This window comes from Salvelinus alpinus, chromosome 30, assembly GCF_045679555.1.
Source record: "Salvelinus alpinus chromosome 30, SLU_Salpinus.1, whole genome shotgun sequence".
In the NCBI taxonomy this organism is placed as follows: Eukaryota; Metazoa; Chordata; class Actinopteri; order Salmoniformes; family Salmonidae; genus Salvelinus; species Salvelinus alpinus.
Genome location: NC_092115.1, coordinates 40,072,489 through 40,089,173, shown reverse-complemented (window position 1 = coordinate 40,089,173; position 16,685 = coordinate 40,072,489). Strand labels below are relative to the sequence as shown.

The 16,685-nt window shown below is 42.4% G+C and overlaps 1 protein-coding gene across 1 annotated transcript in view; it reads right to left on the bottom strand.

Annotated features, from left to right (window-relative positions):
* LOC139560152 (hepatocyte nuclear factor 6-like) overlaps positions 1 to 16,075 on the bottom strand; it is a 28,515-nt gene extending 12,440 nt beyond the window's left edge. The window contains exon 1 of the mRNA XM_071376699.1: positions 14,721 to 16,075. Coding sequence (XP_071232800.1) covers positions 14,721 to 15,780 — 1,060 coding nt within the window. The 5' untranslated portion in view covers positions 15,781 to 16,075. The remainder of the gene's footprint in view (positions 1 to 14,720) is intronic.
* Positions 16,076 to 16,685: the final 610 nt, after the last annotated feature.

The window sequence follows — 16,685 nt, the reverse complement described above, 5'->3', positions numbered from 1 at the left end:
TCATGGCTTAGTTTTTGCTCTGACATGCACTGTCAACTGTGGGACCTTAAATAGACAGGTGTGTAACTTTCCAAATCATGTCCAATCAACTGAATTTACCACAGGTGGACTCCAATCAAGCTGTAGAAACAGCTCAAGGATGATCACTGGAAACAGGATGCACCCGAGCTCAATTTCGAGTCTCATAGCAAAGGGTCTGAATACTTATGTAAATAAGGTATTTCAATTTTAATTTTTAATGCATTTGTAAAAATATATATATTTTTTAAATCCTGTTTTCAATTTGTCATTATCAGGTATTGTGTGTAGATTGATGAGAGAATTTAAAAAAAAATCAATTTTAGAATAATGCTGTAACACAACAAAATGTGGAAAAAGTGAAGGGGTCTTAATACTTTCCGAATGCACTGTATGATATCTTTCAGGCTTGTTTGTTTTCCACAGCCCTATAGGTTAGTAATTACTTAACTAATTGTGTCTCTCCAAGTCTTCAGTTTAGCGTTAACAACTACTGGCGGATCCACACATACACGTCACACTTCAAACTTTAACTCTATAGTGTTACCCTTTCCTCCCTATTTTGGGCTAAAAGCAAAGCAGCAGAAGTCCATCCACTCCGGTCTGCTTCGTCTGTTAGCTCCCCTTGTTGTTCTCAATTGTTTTCATTTGCCCTCAGATTGATAGTCCCCATATTGATTGATCTACGCTTCAAAACCATTCCATGGAACGTTTATTCAATTGGTTCAGGCTCGGCCATGCCAAGCTCTCCCCGGGCTTTCTAAGTGACGTTCCAACCCAACTCAATACTGACTAATGTAATGACTGAATACTAGTGCTAATATACTGATACTTCAATACGTAATGCATGTTTTCAAACAACTGCTGCTACCGGCCATTTTACAATGCCAACACCACTCTCCCCTTCCTTTCTCTCCCATTAGCTCAACCAATAACATCGCAAACACTTGGGCGGCAGACCCCAGGGTGCAGTGTAGGCCTACATTGGAAATCTTCTGTAGAATAAGTTAACACATACTTATAATGGTCAATATAATATATTATGTTTGAATTCAATATTAATATATTAATATATCATCTTAATATTACTAAAACGAACAAAGGACTGGGAGGATTACATATTATTATATTGGCCCTACAAATGCAGGCTATATTATCCACATATACTTACATCTCTCGGGTTAAGCCTAATTCTAATCAACCCAACTTAATCATGCACCATTCAAACCACAATCTGTAACTTTCAATTCCGGTCAAAGGTGCTTCCTCTGCTTTTAATTTTGGTATGACTGCCACTGGGTTATTAGAATCTGTTCTAACCAGCCCGAAAACTAAACTCCAGGGTTGTTTGCAGTTACCAGGGCATTCAAATAACTTCGATTTTATATATCCATAAAGACCCACACTGAAGACATACTCTTCCCTTCCAATGCATTATAATTTGTTTGTGAAAGGTTAAATAGCAAAAAAAAGAAAGTTTGGCCTCCCTTCACTCATCATAATCATCACTGTTACATGTACACGTGATGTCACACACTTAAAGGGTAGGTAACATAAACGTAACCACATGTAACATATGGATTTGCATTAGTATACACATCATAAATCCCAATGCAAAGTTATACCTCACTTTTCTATTTTTTGAGTAATTACATAAAACTGATTAGAATTCCGAAAAATACAGAGGTCATGTCGGAAAATGTTTTTCCGGGTGTGTTCTAATATGGAGGACCCTGCAAGCCAGCCTACACCCTGTTAATGTAAACTCCAGCAGGAATAACTTCAAATGTAAAACGTCTAATGAAACCAAATCGTTTGCACTCATGATTACTGGTTTCAATTGAATTTTCAGCCAATTTACAAGCAAATATTTTATAAATGTATTGTTGTTACAAATCAACTTGCAAGGTTGCGATCCAACTAGCCTGCTAATGTTAGCTCTACTAGCCTGCTAATGTTAGCCCTAATGTTACATTAGCACTGAATGAGTCAGCCAGCTGCTATCAACATCTAGCTCACAGCTACATTAAAGTAAACCAAAGTTTTGGAAATACATTACGCTATCCAACCAGTTATCAAAGATTGTTAGCTATATATAGTTATCTTAGCCAGCAAACTGGCTAGCCAGCTCATGTTAGCTATTTAGCCAACTAGCTATTAGCCTAGCCACCCTAGCCAACCACCATGGTTATGGTTGGCAACATAGAGCCCAACTACTGGAGACCTGCTAGAACACAATTAATACAACTAAAACACAACCACAGATTAAAAGCAAAGATCAAGCAGAGACCATCCGATGGTAAAACTTTCAAAAGACTGCAGGCTGAGTTAGCTCCCAAAGCAAGGGGGAGGTGGGCGCTTCACTGGGCCAAAATTCAACAAAGATAGATTCCAGATATCAGTAAGCTAGCGCGCTAACACTGAGCCAAGGTGGGAAAAGCTACAAAATTCCTGCAGCCTACTTCACAGAAAACATGACAAAAAGTTGACAAAACAAAAAAAGGAGAACAGACAAGGTACTACACAATTAGATCAAGCAGATATGGTTTTCTCTTTCGTTTTGAGCTCACGGCAAGAAAGGATCAGAGCCTGCGATGCCAATGGGTTTCCACTAGATAACACATCCACAAAGTCCGGAATAGCATGAGGTGTGGCTAACCTTAACCAGCTTGAGCTAGCTTCCAGGCTAGCATACGAACTCGGTAGCGCAGAATAGGTCCTCCATATGTAGTTGAGAAATAGTGCATTGTCGGTAGTTTAGAAGTTATACGGAAATAAGTGAATAAATACGTAACAACCCAAAAACATAAGTGTGTTTGTACTTATAGGTAACCAGATCGTGACTACACCTAAGTTACTAAGTCTTTGACCACACTGTGTTGTTAAATTGGTGAGTAAAAACTCAAGCTTCTTACCCTTTAAAGATGAAAAGGGTAGCAGGTAGTTGATCGAATTGTACTTCCTTACTGTGAGCTGTAACTCTTGAGAGTGTACAGGAAATGACAGAGATGTGAGAGGTAGATGGGGCCTAGTTATCCAGGGCTCAGAGTGTAAGGTAGTAACATAGGGCTTAGGGCATTGAGAGATGGTTACCTTATAGGGATTTCCCTTGGGCTTGGTATCATATGAGGGACATACTGTAATTTAGGCTGCAGGAGGCCCAAGGGTAGGCCTAAATAAAAAACATGCAAATATCGATGTGTTTGTGAAATAAAAACCCTCCATGTTCCGAGCACAGTTTTAGAGAGAGTAACTAGATTTGTATAGGTTTATACAATAGCAAAAGCTTATCTAAAACATTTGCGTAATAGGCCTGAAAGAAGATCCAAAAAGGCATGTGAAAACTGCAAAAATGTTGACCGAAACGTTGGTGAGCAAGTGATTATGTATAAGCAGCAGTGGTGGAAAAAGTACCCAACTGTCATACTCGAGTAAAAGTAAAGATACCTTATTAGAAAAAGTCAAGTAAAAGTCAAAGTCACCCAGTAAAATACTACTTGAGTAAAAGTATTTGGTTTAAAATATACTTTAAGTATAAAAAGTAAATGTAATTGCTAAAATGTACTTAAGTATCAAAAGTAAAAGTATAAATCATGTCAAAGTCCTTATATTAAGCAAACCAGACACCACCATTTTCTTGTTTTTAAAATGAAAGATAGCCAGGGGCACACTCATTCAGACATCATTTACAAACGAAGCATGTGTGTTTAGTGAGTCTTCCAGATCAGAGGCAGTAGGGATGACCAGAGATGTTCGGTTGATAAGTCCGTGAACTGGACTATTTTCCTGTTCTGTTAAGCATTCAAAATGTACCGAGTACTTCTGTGTGTCAAGGTAAATGTATGGAGTAAAAAGTACAACATTTTCTTAAGGAATGTAGTGAAGTAAAAGTAAAAGTTGTCAAAAATATAAATAGTAAAGTAAAGTACAGATACCCCAGAAAATTACTTTAGTTGTACTTTAAAGTATTTGTACTTAAGTACTTTACACCACTGATAAACAGGTCCAGGCATACAGTATTTGTTATTTTAGGTGTGATTGTTGAAATATGTATTTGATTAAAATTACTGTTTTCCTACATTTTGAAGGGTTCCTTATATCTCAGCCAGGTCACCCATGATTCAAGTCAGTATTCAACGTCCATCAATGTCTGAAGACGTCGGGAGATGACGTGGAAACTGGCCACTAGGGGCAACAATGAGTGCTGTTAACTTCAAGTCGGGTTCAGTTTGCTTGGATGTTGTGGATGGGCATGGCAGATGGGCGTAAGCATCTGCCTCTGTTGCTAAACGTTGGTGCCCAAGGTTGCATGTTGGAATCCAACAATAAGAAGTTGGTTTTGAGAAAAAAATGTAACACCTATCCTAAACCTTAACCCTTAACCAGTCGCAGTTAATGCCTAACCTTAAGATTTAGGCGTTAATGCCTAAACTTAACCCTAACCTTTAAATGTAGGGCTCCCGAGTGGTGCAGTGGTCTAAGGCACTGCATCTCAGTGCTGGAGGCGTCACTACAGACACCCTGGTTCAAATCCAGGCTGTATCACAACCGGCCATGATATCCAACAACATTGAAATTTGACATTTGAGAAATATGGATGAACATCTAATTCTGAGGTGAGACTGTGAGAGCTTGTTGTATATTTTGCCCTTTCTGCTTTAAATAGCAGCTACCCCTAAAAAACAACCTCTCATTTTGAGAACAGCCTACGTGGCATCGATTCAGAAACATTTATTCTACTGTCAAAATTGACTACAAAGTTTAAATAGGATCATTTTGGTTATAAAGTCAGTCTCGTCCAAAACTGAGCTATGTGAGACTTGTGGTCGTGACTGCATCACAACGTAAAAGTTGGGTTTGTTTCAATCCTGCCCACATGCCCACAGCTGGCAGCACACAAGTAATAATTAATTCAAAGTGCAGATGCACACGACCTGATCGTAATGCCTGTGCTAAATTTGGAATAGAAACTATTCATACCTCTTGACTTATTTCACATTTTGATGTGTTACAACCTGATTTCAAAATGTATTAAAAAATATATAATTCTCACCCATCTACACACAATAGCCCATAATGACATTTTTGCAAATGTATTGAAAATTAAATACAGAAATAGCTCCTTTAAATAAGTATTCGCACCCCTGAGTCAATACTTTGTAGAAGCAGCTTTGGCAGCGATTACAGCTGCGAGTCTTTCTGGGATTGTCTCTAAAAGCTTTCCACACCTGGATTGTGAAACATTTGCCCCATATTCTTTTACAAATTCTTCAAGCTCTGTCGAAATGGATGTTGATCATTGTTAAACCAAAATGTTCAGGTCTTCCCAAAGATTTTCAAGCAGATTTAAGTCAAAACTGTAACTCGGCCACTCAGGAACATTCACTGTCTTCTTCGTAAGCAGATTTCTTCGTAAGTAGATTTGGCCTTGTGTTTTAGGTTATTGTCCTGCTGAAAGTTGGATTCGTCTCCCAATGTCTGGTGGAAAGCAGACTGAACCAGGTTTTCCTCTTGGATTTTGCCTGTGCTTAGCTCCATTCCATTAATTTTTTTATCCTGAAAACCTCCCCAGTTCTTAACGATTACAAGCATACCCATAATGTGATGCAGCCACCCCCATGCTTGAACATATAGAGAGTGGTACTCAGTAATGGGTTATATTGGATTAGCCCCAAACATAACACTTTGTATTAAGGAATAAAAGTGAATTGCTTTGACAATTTGTTTGCAGTATTACTGTAGTGCCTTGTTGCAAACAGAATGTATGTGTGGGGTACAGAGATGACATAGTCTTTCAGAAATCATGTTAAGCACTATTATTGCCCACAGAGTGAGTCCATGCAACTTATTATGTGATGTGTTAAGCACATTTTTACTCCTGAACTTATAACACAACAAAATGTGGGAAAAGTCATGGGATGTGAATACTTTCTGAAGACACTGTACGTTGTGGAATTTATTGAAGGGCCCTAACTAGGCCGGAGATAGGCTATCCAAAAGTCAAACCAACTTTGCCACTGTTCTTTTCAATTTAAGCCATTTGATAAAATTCTCACTACAAAAAGAATGGTCAGTATATGAGGCATTAAACAGTAGCCCGGTGCAGACTCTGCAACATGGAAACAGAATCAATACAGCATCTCTTCTGGTACTGTCCATCTATGGCTTGTTTTTGGAGTCAGGTCCAGGAATGGTTGTTAGGTTATAATATCAGGGTGTGAATGAACCTGCAAACTGTATTGTTGGGGGATTTGAAGGATCACAGTCAGTCAATAGGAAATATCATTGTGCTCTTTGGTAACATTTACATTTTTGGTGCAATTTCGGCAGAAATGTTGCAGATGGGGAGGTACAAGTCCCTAGTGAGACACCATGGGAGAATGGAGGGATATATTGCAAGAGGAAATGGTAGAATGCCGATTTACTGGGAAAGATGGGGTGATCTGTGGCTGGAATGAACGAGTGTTGGAATAAATACATACACAAATGCACAGTATAAATGTTTGAGGTCCTCCAATCAGGGGTGAGGGTGGGGATGTGTTTAGTTATGTATGTTTTGTGTTTAGTTATATATGTTTTGTGTTTTGGTTTCACACTGTGACTGGTGTGTGTGCTGGTCCTGGTGATTATTGGTGCGCTCTCTTCCATGCCCACCCGGGAGTCAGGCAGAGCTTGGTCCTTCCCGCCCTTGGAAAATCCCTTTGGGCCGGGGTCAGAGGCTTCGCTCTGCAGGCTTCTCGGGGTGGGAGAAAGCGCACCCACTGACCAGGGCACCCTCTCATGGGAGCAGCCATTTGTATAGTCTTTGTATTGTATTGTTGTTGTTTTAATAAATGCAGTTGAAAATGTATATTTATATATATTTGTCACTGTCGCACACCAGCCAGCTGAAGCTAATTGGAGACACCCACATCAAACCACACCCTGAAACCAACCTAGGTTTGAATTCAGTCATAGCCACTAGCATTTCATAATGAACCAACTCTAAAACAAGGCCAAATCAGGAAGTTCAGTCACCCTTTACAGTAAGTGTGTGTGTGTGTGTGTGTGTGTGTGTGTGTGTGTGTGTGTGTGTGTGTGTGTGTGTGTGTGTGTGTGTGTGTGTGTGTGTGTGTGTGTGTGTGTGTGTGTGTGTGTGTGTGTGTGTGTGTGTGTGTTTCATAACTGACCGCACCATGCTGCTATAGTGGTGTGCCCCTGAGCCTGGGCGTGCCTGGGACCGAGGCAGGGGCGGAATGACGTGATCGCGTTTTGCGTGCGGTGAGATGAGCCCTCTCCCTTACCGGCCGGACTACTGCAGGCGAGAAACAGTTTATGTCAATCAATCACTGTCGGTCACACCTCTGGGATCTACGCTCATTGGTTGTCTTGATTAGAGCCCATATATTGCTGTAAAGTCGACGGTTGGATTCCCACAAAGACATGCAACAGCAACTTTACAGCCGTCACAAAATGTTACATTAGAAGCTGCCGTAATTAATAGAAAATTGTTTGATTTCGATTAATCATTTCGTTAATTTTGATGAAATCCTGTGCTTTCTAATGAAGTCTACAAGCCAAGCATTATTGCAGTTGAATTACCTTGTACTTGCTACACCAACATGCGTTCACATTTTAGCCAACATTAGCTATTCATTGCAGATGTTTTTGCAAATTGTAATAATGCATGTTTGGAAAAATAATTCACAATAATTCTAAATATAATCACAATTTAAAGAGCCTACTTCCTGTAGCCATTTGGTATAGGACAATACGGTTTCTGAATAGTTTGGTGTGCTGTTTATTAGTTTGTTATGTAATTTAAAAGCTATCCTATTGTGCACACGAGATTTGTTGAAAGCAGTTTATTCGTATGGTGTTTATATGGTGTTTATAAGCTATGGGTTTGAAAAGGATATGCCTAAATATATTGCATATATGTCACGGGCTCTTAATGCAAAATTCATTTGGCTATAAGGTTCAAATAAGGGCCTTTAGAGCTGCGAAAATTATTTCGTTTTTCCTCCAAATTATTAAAACATTTAAATAATAATAATTTGGAGCAAAAAAGTTAACATTTCATAAATTAATAAAATTAGTGAAACAGAGAAATCGGTGATGGGTATTTATTCATACAAATGTTCATGAAAAGAGGGAAAAGTTACTGACGTGACTATGCGGATTCGTGTCTTTAGAAATACACTTAGAAATTGTATGGATTAATCATATCATGCAGGATTGAAGTATTTACATCATAGTTGCTCCATTTCTTTTTGTACATTTTAGTCGAATAATTGAATCCTTAAACCCGTTATATTATGCGAAAGCGATGTTGCTGTTGCCGTTGTATTTTGTTTTCGTCTTGGATTGCATTTAATTGAAGTTGTGTGAATTAAGTGTTATGATTGTACATTCTAAACCTGAGAATAGGTGTCAACCCCACTGAAGATATTAACACACACACACACACACACACACACACACACACACACACACACACACACACACACACACACACACACACACACACACACACACACACACACACACACACACACACACACACACACACACACAGGTTTCAAGTTTCAAGTAGCCTAGTGATTGCACTGCAGGGTTTACAAAACTAAAATGGGGAATTTGGGGACTATGGACTGGCTAAGTCAGCTTGACAGTTTTTTTGAAAGGGTACAATGTTGCCACCAAATAGAAAATGGTTTTATTTCGATTAATCACTTCAATTTATTTTTGATGAAATCTTGTGCATTCTAATGAAGTCTACAAGCTCCAGTGAGAATGCAAATACGAATGCTGTTGTCCTTTGATGCTAACTCTGTTCAGAATCACAAACAACGCCTCGCCAGCCGACAGAACTTTCCCCCAGAACTATGGACAACGCTCCAAGGTGCGAGCGCACAAAAAAGACTCTAAACCTTGCGTGCGCCAGTTCTCGCATAAAGATTGGTGTTTATAAAATGTGAACTTGACGCAAGAGTGTGCGTTTCTCAGGCCACGTGTATGCTTGTACAACTTCTAGTGGTCCGTCCATTTTTTTGCAAGCAAATGTTGTTATTTGGAGGTGATTGATGCACGGGAATTATAATAATTGGGAGGGTAATAAAAACATTCAAACGTGGGCCTAATGATATAACAGGTGCATTTGCCGTTGGTAAGGAGGTCACATAGCAGCATGTAGCCTAATATGTTTCTTCTACATTTAGGCCTACATTTGAGTCGTTTAGCAGATGCTCTTACCCATAGCTCATTTAATAGCCAAGCTCGAAAGTAAATAGACTGGTAGCCCATTTAAAATATTTGGTATTCGTAGGCTATAGTATTGCTGTGCGATAGGAGCGCGATATCATAGACCATTTCAATTCAGCGCCCATATATACCATGGCAGGATAAACGAAATGTTGAACAACATTTCATATATTCTTTAGAAGTGTGTAATATGCGCGGCCAGGGTTTGGCACTTGCTAAAGGCGGAATGCCTTTTTAGTTTGAATATGGTGCAACTCAATATTAGGAAGGTGTTCGTAATGTTTGGTATACTCAGTGTATAGTATGGCTCTGATTTATGTAACGTGGGACAGTTTGATAAATCCCAATAATTTGTTGAGCACCAAACGCAAATTCTAGAATCTCCATGTATGCCAGAATTGAGTGAGAAATGTACTCACGGTTGATAAATGAGGCCCCAGTCGACCGAACAGTCGACCACAAACAGCGCGCATCGGCACTCTGAACACTCTTCCGTACCACGGACAGCGCCTCATAGGCACACAGAACTTTCGTCATAACCACGGACAGCGCCTCAAAAGCATACCGAATACTCTTCAGAACCCCAGACAGCGCCTTACTTGCCGAGAGAACTATGTACAGAAGAACCCTGGACAGCGCCTTCCCAGCCCGAACCCTCACAGCTGAGCGTGTCATTCGACATCTATCAGAACATTTTTGACCTAATCTACTCAGGTTTACTTTACTTCTCAACCTCTTCATATTCTGTGTTTGTCCACGTTTTTTTCTGAATAGAACTGATCCTACCCAGTCTTTCACAACATTGTATTAGGCTACATAATTGGACAGCATTTAGCTTTTATTAATTTTTTTCATCTAAAATTCTCAAATTAATTCCTCTATTAAAACCCAAATGTGAATATGAGGCGTGTATGTCATGAAAATATTGACTTATTGGCCTTTATATATATATATTTGAGATGCATTGTTTTAGCCTACTGTATGGAGGTTACTGCATTGATGTAGTGTGGTATGCTCTGTGGTCCAGTGCATGCAGGGTGTTACTAAACATGTGGTGTTTGTTCTGTAGTAGCAGGGAAGACCATTGATGGGAGAGCCTGTGATGCAGAGGGGGGAGGAGGGGAGAACAGGGGATGAGGAGGAGTTGGACAGATCTGCTCGGTTGGCGCTGCTGGTGCAGTGCCAGAGAGGGAGGGAGGGAGGGAGGGAGGGAGGGAGGGAGGGAGGGAGGGAGGGAGGGAGGGAGGGGAAATCGATTCTGATTCAGAGGGAGTCAGATAAGCCTGAACAATGTATAGTGCAGACACACTCTATAACCCAATCACACACGTACACACCACACACACACACACACACACACACACACACACACACACACACACACACACACACACACACACACACACACACACACACACACACACACACACACACACACACACACACACAGTGAAATGTGCTTGCATGCCCACATAAAGATGCATTACATACCCCATAAACCATAACAACCTTTAAAAATCTAATGACATCACAACCTTGGATTGCATTGAGGTCGATTTGCTGACATAAGCAGAAACAGATCATTACTATGGCTGACTACATACACTAGAATCCCCCTGTTAAAAAGCGAGGGCTATTTCTATGTAGATCTGCCTTCTTGGCCAGGTAGCCTTTCTACAAGAGATTCTTTATCATAAAAGGACCTTCAGGTTTCAATAAAAGTTCGATTAGAAAGTGTTTGGATATTAGTATGCCGTCAGAGTTAACAACACATTTAAACAGTGCATTCTTAAGTAACCCAGTTATTTTACTGTCTCAGATGTGATTTTGTTATTTTCCTACAGGTGTTAAAAACAGCATGTTGTACACACTTCTGTTTGTAGCTACCACACATATGTTGGGTTGTGGTTGACGCTGCGTGTTGCTAACCACACATTTGACTTTGCTTACCCAGAAGCGAATCTGCTACAAGGGCTACACCACTCTCATCCTTCCCTTCCTACTCTCCTCCATCTCCCTCTCCCTCATTCTTATCAATTATTAAAGTCTCTATTGATCCTTTCTCTACCCTACCTCTATCTGCCTGTTGACACAAAGCCCAAACTCACCAACCCTCGATCAACGCCTGCTCTCCCAGCTGGCAGTGTTAGGGTATGGGCGCCCCCACAACACAGAGACGTAAGGGTATACATCGTGTTATTCCAAAAACGTATCTCTATCAATCCATTCTGTAGATCACATTTCTAATAACAACAACAACACAATTCTGAGCATTGAACCCCGATTAATATAACCAAGCAACATCTGATGTACGATGAGGTTGTTCACTCTATCCAAGTCAACGTCCACTGTCACGAAACAGAAACCTGGGGCCAGCGTCTGAATAAATGTTCCCAGCTGTCCGTTCAGAACCACAGCAGTCTGAATCATCAGGACCAAGGATAGCTGCCTAACTGGCTCTATATACCTAAAAAAAAAAAAAAAAACACTGCCTTTGTCTTGCGAGGGCTATTTCTATGTAGATCTGCCTTCTTGGCCAGGTAGCCTTTTTGCTCAATTATATGAGTTGGGACTAGGCTGGAGCAAAAGCATGCCAACCCTGTAGCTCTCTAGGACCATGATTTGTGACCACTAACTGACACCGTCGCAGAGATAGAATGAACCACAAAGGCAACTGCGGTACACCATTGGCCGAATCCTAACTTAATATCAGTGGGCAAAAGTCAAATTCACATGTACAGACAGAACACTGCTACATGGATTTGCAACTATTCCAACTCGCAATTATTTGCCCGTTTTGTCATATTTTATCAGACGGTTCTCCTTCTATCCTCCAGCTTTATCCCTCAACGCTTTGTCCTGCAGTGTGTGGGTTTCCAATCCACTGAAGCAGCCAGTCCAGTGCTAGCGGCAATGGCAATCATAATGGATTATAGGTTGCATTTGTGTGATGTACTGCAGAGAAGGAGGGAGAGACAAAAGGGGGGGGAGAGAGAGAGAGAGAGAGAGAGAGAGAGAGAGCGAGAGAGAGAGACAAAGAGGGAGAGAAAGTGAGACAGAGGGAGAGAGAGAGAGAGAGGGGAAAGCGAGAGTGGGGGTTGGGAATTGGAAGCCGCTTTATTGATCTCCTATCTGCGAAGCCAGGCAAACAGGGAAAGGACAGAGTTACACTATGAATGCCCCTCCACACTATTATGGCTGCTGGCTACAGCTATCTGTCTTGCCTTTTCACTATTTATTAAATATGCTTCCTATACGGAAAAGTTGCACCTGTATCCGGTCTATGGCTGTACAAGTCCAGACAGCTCTAACACTGTCTGGCCTGCAGCTTGGGATCCCAACACCATGTATACAGTGTGACAGTGCAGAGGAATCAGTTATTGACTGTAACACCTGGGAAAATCATATGCTACAAGAACACGATCTGGTGGTGTCAACACCATCTCCAACAACCTGCTAGAAGCTCCAACACCTTCCCAAAGTCTGTCCTTACGGACCCCTGCGCTAGCCTGCTGATCCAGTCTGAGCTTCAAAACGTTTTTGTGTTGGTTCAATGCTTTTACAAATGTGTATGGTATGATAGCGAGATTGGTGAGATCCGCATTTCCACTCAACACATGCTTGCTGACACATACACACACATACACACGCACAAAGGCTTACACACACACTTTTCATGAGTCAGTAACCTCACCAGCCATTCAGATGTACCTGAATTAATTGAAAACGGTGGTATGGGGAGGGGCACTAAAGTCAACCCCTCTGGCCGCTATTGACAAGGGAATTTACACACGCCTACATTGGTCAGAGTGATTTTTATTTGACAGATTAGAACAGTGAAAAGCCACGGATGTTGTTTTTGTTGTTTCAACTGCCTGTTTTTGAGTAAATTGGAAAAGACATTCGAAAATATTAAAGCATTGGCCATAAACGGAAATTCCTAGTCTGTCATCATCCTGAAATTATACAGGATGATGACGATAGGGGACGCCCATTTATTCATTGGTGTGGACCGAACATGAAGGTTTTGCCTCAAAACATCCCCTCCTGTTTTACACAAAAAATATACATCTTCTCAGAAATAAGATAACCATTTGGAAAAACAACTCTCCCTATAAATGTGAATTATTTATTGATTAAATTATTGTCATTTTTCTCTTACACTCATTTCGAATGTCTCTCGTTTTTAAACTATTGATTGGACAATAATTAAAATGTAAAACCATAATCTGATCAATTAATCAAACCAATTAACTAAAGAGAGAAAATCTAATAAAAATAAAATGGACGCGTTTGTGGACTTTATTTCGATTATTTAGGGTTGGCAATACGCCTACTAGTATTGCCAAAAGCATGAAATGTCCTTTGAACGAAAATACTTTGTATTTTACTTGAGTAGTAGATGTGTTTCTATGCCCAAGGGATAGGCCTCATAGCATTTTAAATATGGCATGAACTAAAACCTGCGTCATCGAAGCAGAGGGAAGCCAGTTGTAGACAGACAACCCCTATGTAGTCTAATTTTAGACCGTTAAGGGTCTAAATGAAAAGCCGGCGCGGCCGTGTGGTTGGCTGTCTTTCAGGTCGGATTCGAATATTGATTCGGGTGCCACATTTTAAAGGGTAGAGTGGGACGTCGCGTATTGATCAGCAGCCAGAGGTCACGCGCCGCTGACGCGCTCTCCTCCCGCGCGACTAGTTTATATGCCTCCATGTTCAAGCTGGTGGAGCACACGGGACCCATGAGAGAGAGTGACTGTGTGAGTTGCATGTTTGGAACACATGGGAATTACTAGAGAGACCCACGATGGACAGGGTGACATGTTTTAGACACACACACACCCGGCCTGGCGCGTTAGAGAGCACACATTCCCCCTATCTCGAGGACCCTGTGGACATCATATTAGCCTTATATGACAATGCCCAGGTCCTCTCAGTGATTATATTTGGCTATATGGGTACAAAAACCCTGTTAACATTAGGCTGAGGTGTAAGACAGTGCATGCAGCTGGTTTCTCTTGCAACGTGTCATACAAACATATGGTGACATGGATACCGTGCAATCACTTTCACTGTAGCGCAGATATCTCTCTAAAACTGTGATTTAAAGAGAGAAAGATTCGCTCTGAAGTTCTCCTGACAAACCGTTTAGGCTACTTGGTCTCGTGAGTAGCTTTGCTCGCAACCGTTTTACACTGACCGCTATCCATGGTGCTGAATCGTTTGGAAGTTGAGGTTTTTGTCTGATAAAGTTCGTTTAAGTCTTCAGCATAAAACAAGTGCTTTGTATAGCATATCAAATGTATTACATAAGCCTATACAGCTAGCTGTTTAAATAGAGCGAGTTTGACAAAAGCGAGAACATGTGCTTTTAATAAGCGCAAAACGTCAATTGGTTACGATTGACTGTTCAATACGAAGCCCACACGACATCGGCAGTGAGACCAGATGCATCTTACCAGCCAACCGAAGGGCAGACATCCGCTGAAACTCGGGCTCCTGGAGCCACTTCCACATCCTCCGGAACGTCTCCCTGCCGGACTTGAGTTTACTCCACGGCTTGGGGTTCCGCAGAAGATCCGAGAGGGTTCCTTGGGACCGACATAGGATCCTCTGTGCGAAAATCGCCTGGGGGATGGAGTAGCGCTTCAGCTCCGCTGTTATCCGCTGAGCCACCTCCTTAGTGTTGATCTCCTCCGCCTGCCCGCCTGACCCTCCTCCCTGGCCGGGCCCAGCGCCGTGCCTCTCCCGCTCGGCCAGCATCGCTGCCTCATTGGCCTGGGAGTGGAGGTGGCTGTGCGTATGGTGCATCCCGTTGAGGTTGGAGATCATGCCGTGCCCATGGCCACCTAAACTCCTGGCAATGTGCTCCTCGCTCCGAGACAGCATCGCGGCGTGGGACTCGAAGCCTGTCACGGGGGAGAGCATCTTGGCATCATTGGAGAGGTGAGCACTTGGACCGTAGGCTGAGAGCGTCTGCTGGGAGTTGTGCAAAGAGCCGAGGCCGTTGGACAGCGGGGAGAGGGACCCATGGCCCATGCCGGACATATCTTTAGGGTAGTGGCAGTATAGGTTGCCCATAGACGCCAGCCCCCGGTGGTCATCCCTCATCAACGTGAAGCTCCCGCTGACATTCCCCGTGGAGAGTCGCTGTTGGGCGGCTGCGTGGTGGTGGGAGTGTGGGTGGTGGAACTTATCGGAGACGGTGGATATGGGAGGTAGGTGCTGGAGAGGTGTCAGGGTGGTGTAGGTGTTGCTCAGGCTCATCCCGGACTCGCACATGCTCATGGCCGGGTGAAGGTGGCCGGAGAGCGACGAGGGGTCTGTCCGGTAGTCCCCGGTACCATCCAGTATCGAGGCCATGCTGGACACCATCGCCGACCGGCCGTGCGCGTGAGAAACTAGGTTCCGGTGAGAAGGGGCGGAGGACTGCCGAGCGTGTGAGGAGCTCATCAGGTCCCCCGCCTGTGAGTGCGAGACGCCGTGAAGGTTGCCAAGGTTTTCCATTGTGACTTCCATCGCTGAAAGAATATATCTTTCCCGATCCCACCTCCCTCCCCTCCCTCTCTCTCCCTCTCTCGCTCCTTTCACTCACACACACACACAAACAGACAGAGGCACGCGCTCACTCTCCTCCCTCTCGCTTTCCTGGAGCGATAATATTACCAAACGAGTTTTTCCCCAGTCAATCCAACATGTTTTTTGTAAATTGTTTATCTTGATCCAATGTGGTTAAATATCGAGTATAGTCCTCGTCCACGTTACATGTGTTGGTGTCCTGTGTTATAGGCGCTCGTAGGCTATATCTCATCCCTTGTCCAACAGCGCTTCCACTGAAAACTGGCTGAGCCGCGTGTCAGTGTGTATGTGAGCGCGCCCCCTGTGTATTTAGAACTGTGTCGGTTACGCGCATGATAGTCGTGTGGGATTCACAGACAGACCACACTGTAGTGGTGTGTGAGGAGTATATAAGGACTTCAAGGCATGCACCTGTGTGTGTGTGTGTGTGTGTGTGTGTGTGTGTGTGTGTGTGTGTGTGTGTGTGTGTGTGTGTGTGTGTGTGTGTGTGTGTGTGTGTGTGTGTGTGTGTGAGAGAGAGAGAGAGAGAGAGAGAGAGATTTCAATGTAAAAGTAACAATATATCTCTCTGAGTACTTCACTGCAGTATATGCACAATTACATTTTATTCACTCGGCACACAAGTGCCCCTTCTAAATAAACTTTGTTTCCCACGGAGTGAATGGTTTGGCATTTATGCGCTTAGTGATAAACCTGATCAATGTATTGATTGACAGAGATTAATGACGTGGCCTGGCCCTGTTAAGGGGTGGAGGGATGGAGAGGTCACAAAGTTAGGATCCTAACGCCGTGCATGGCGATTGTAAGGAAAAAGAGAGGATGGTCTCCTGTTCTGAATCGTTTCC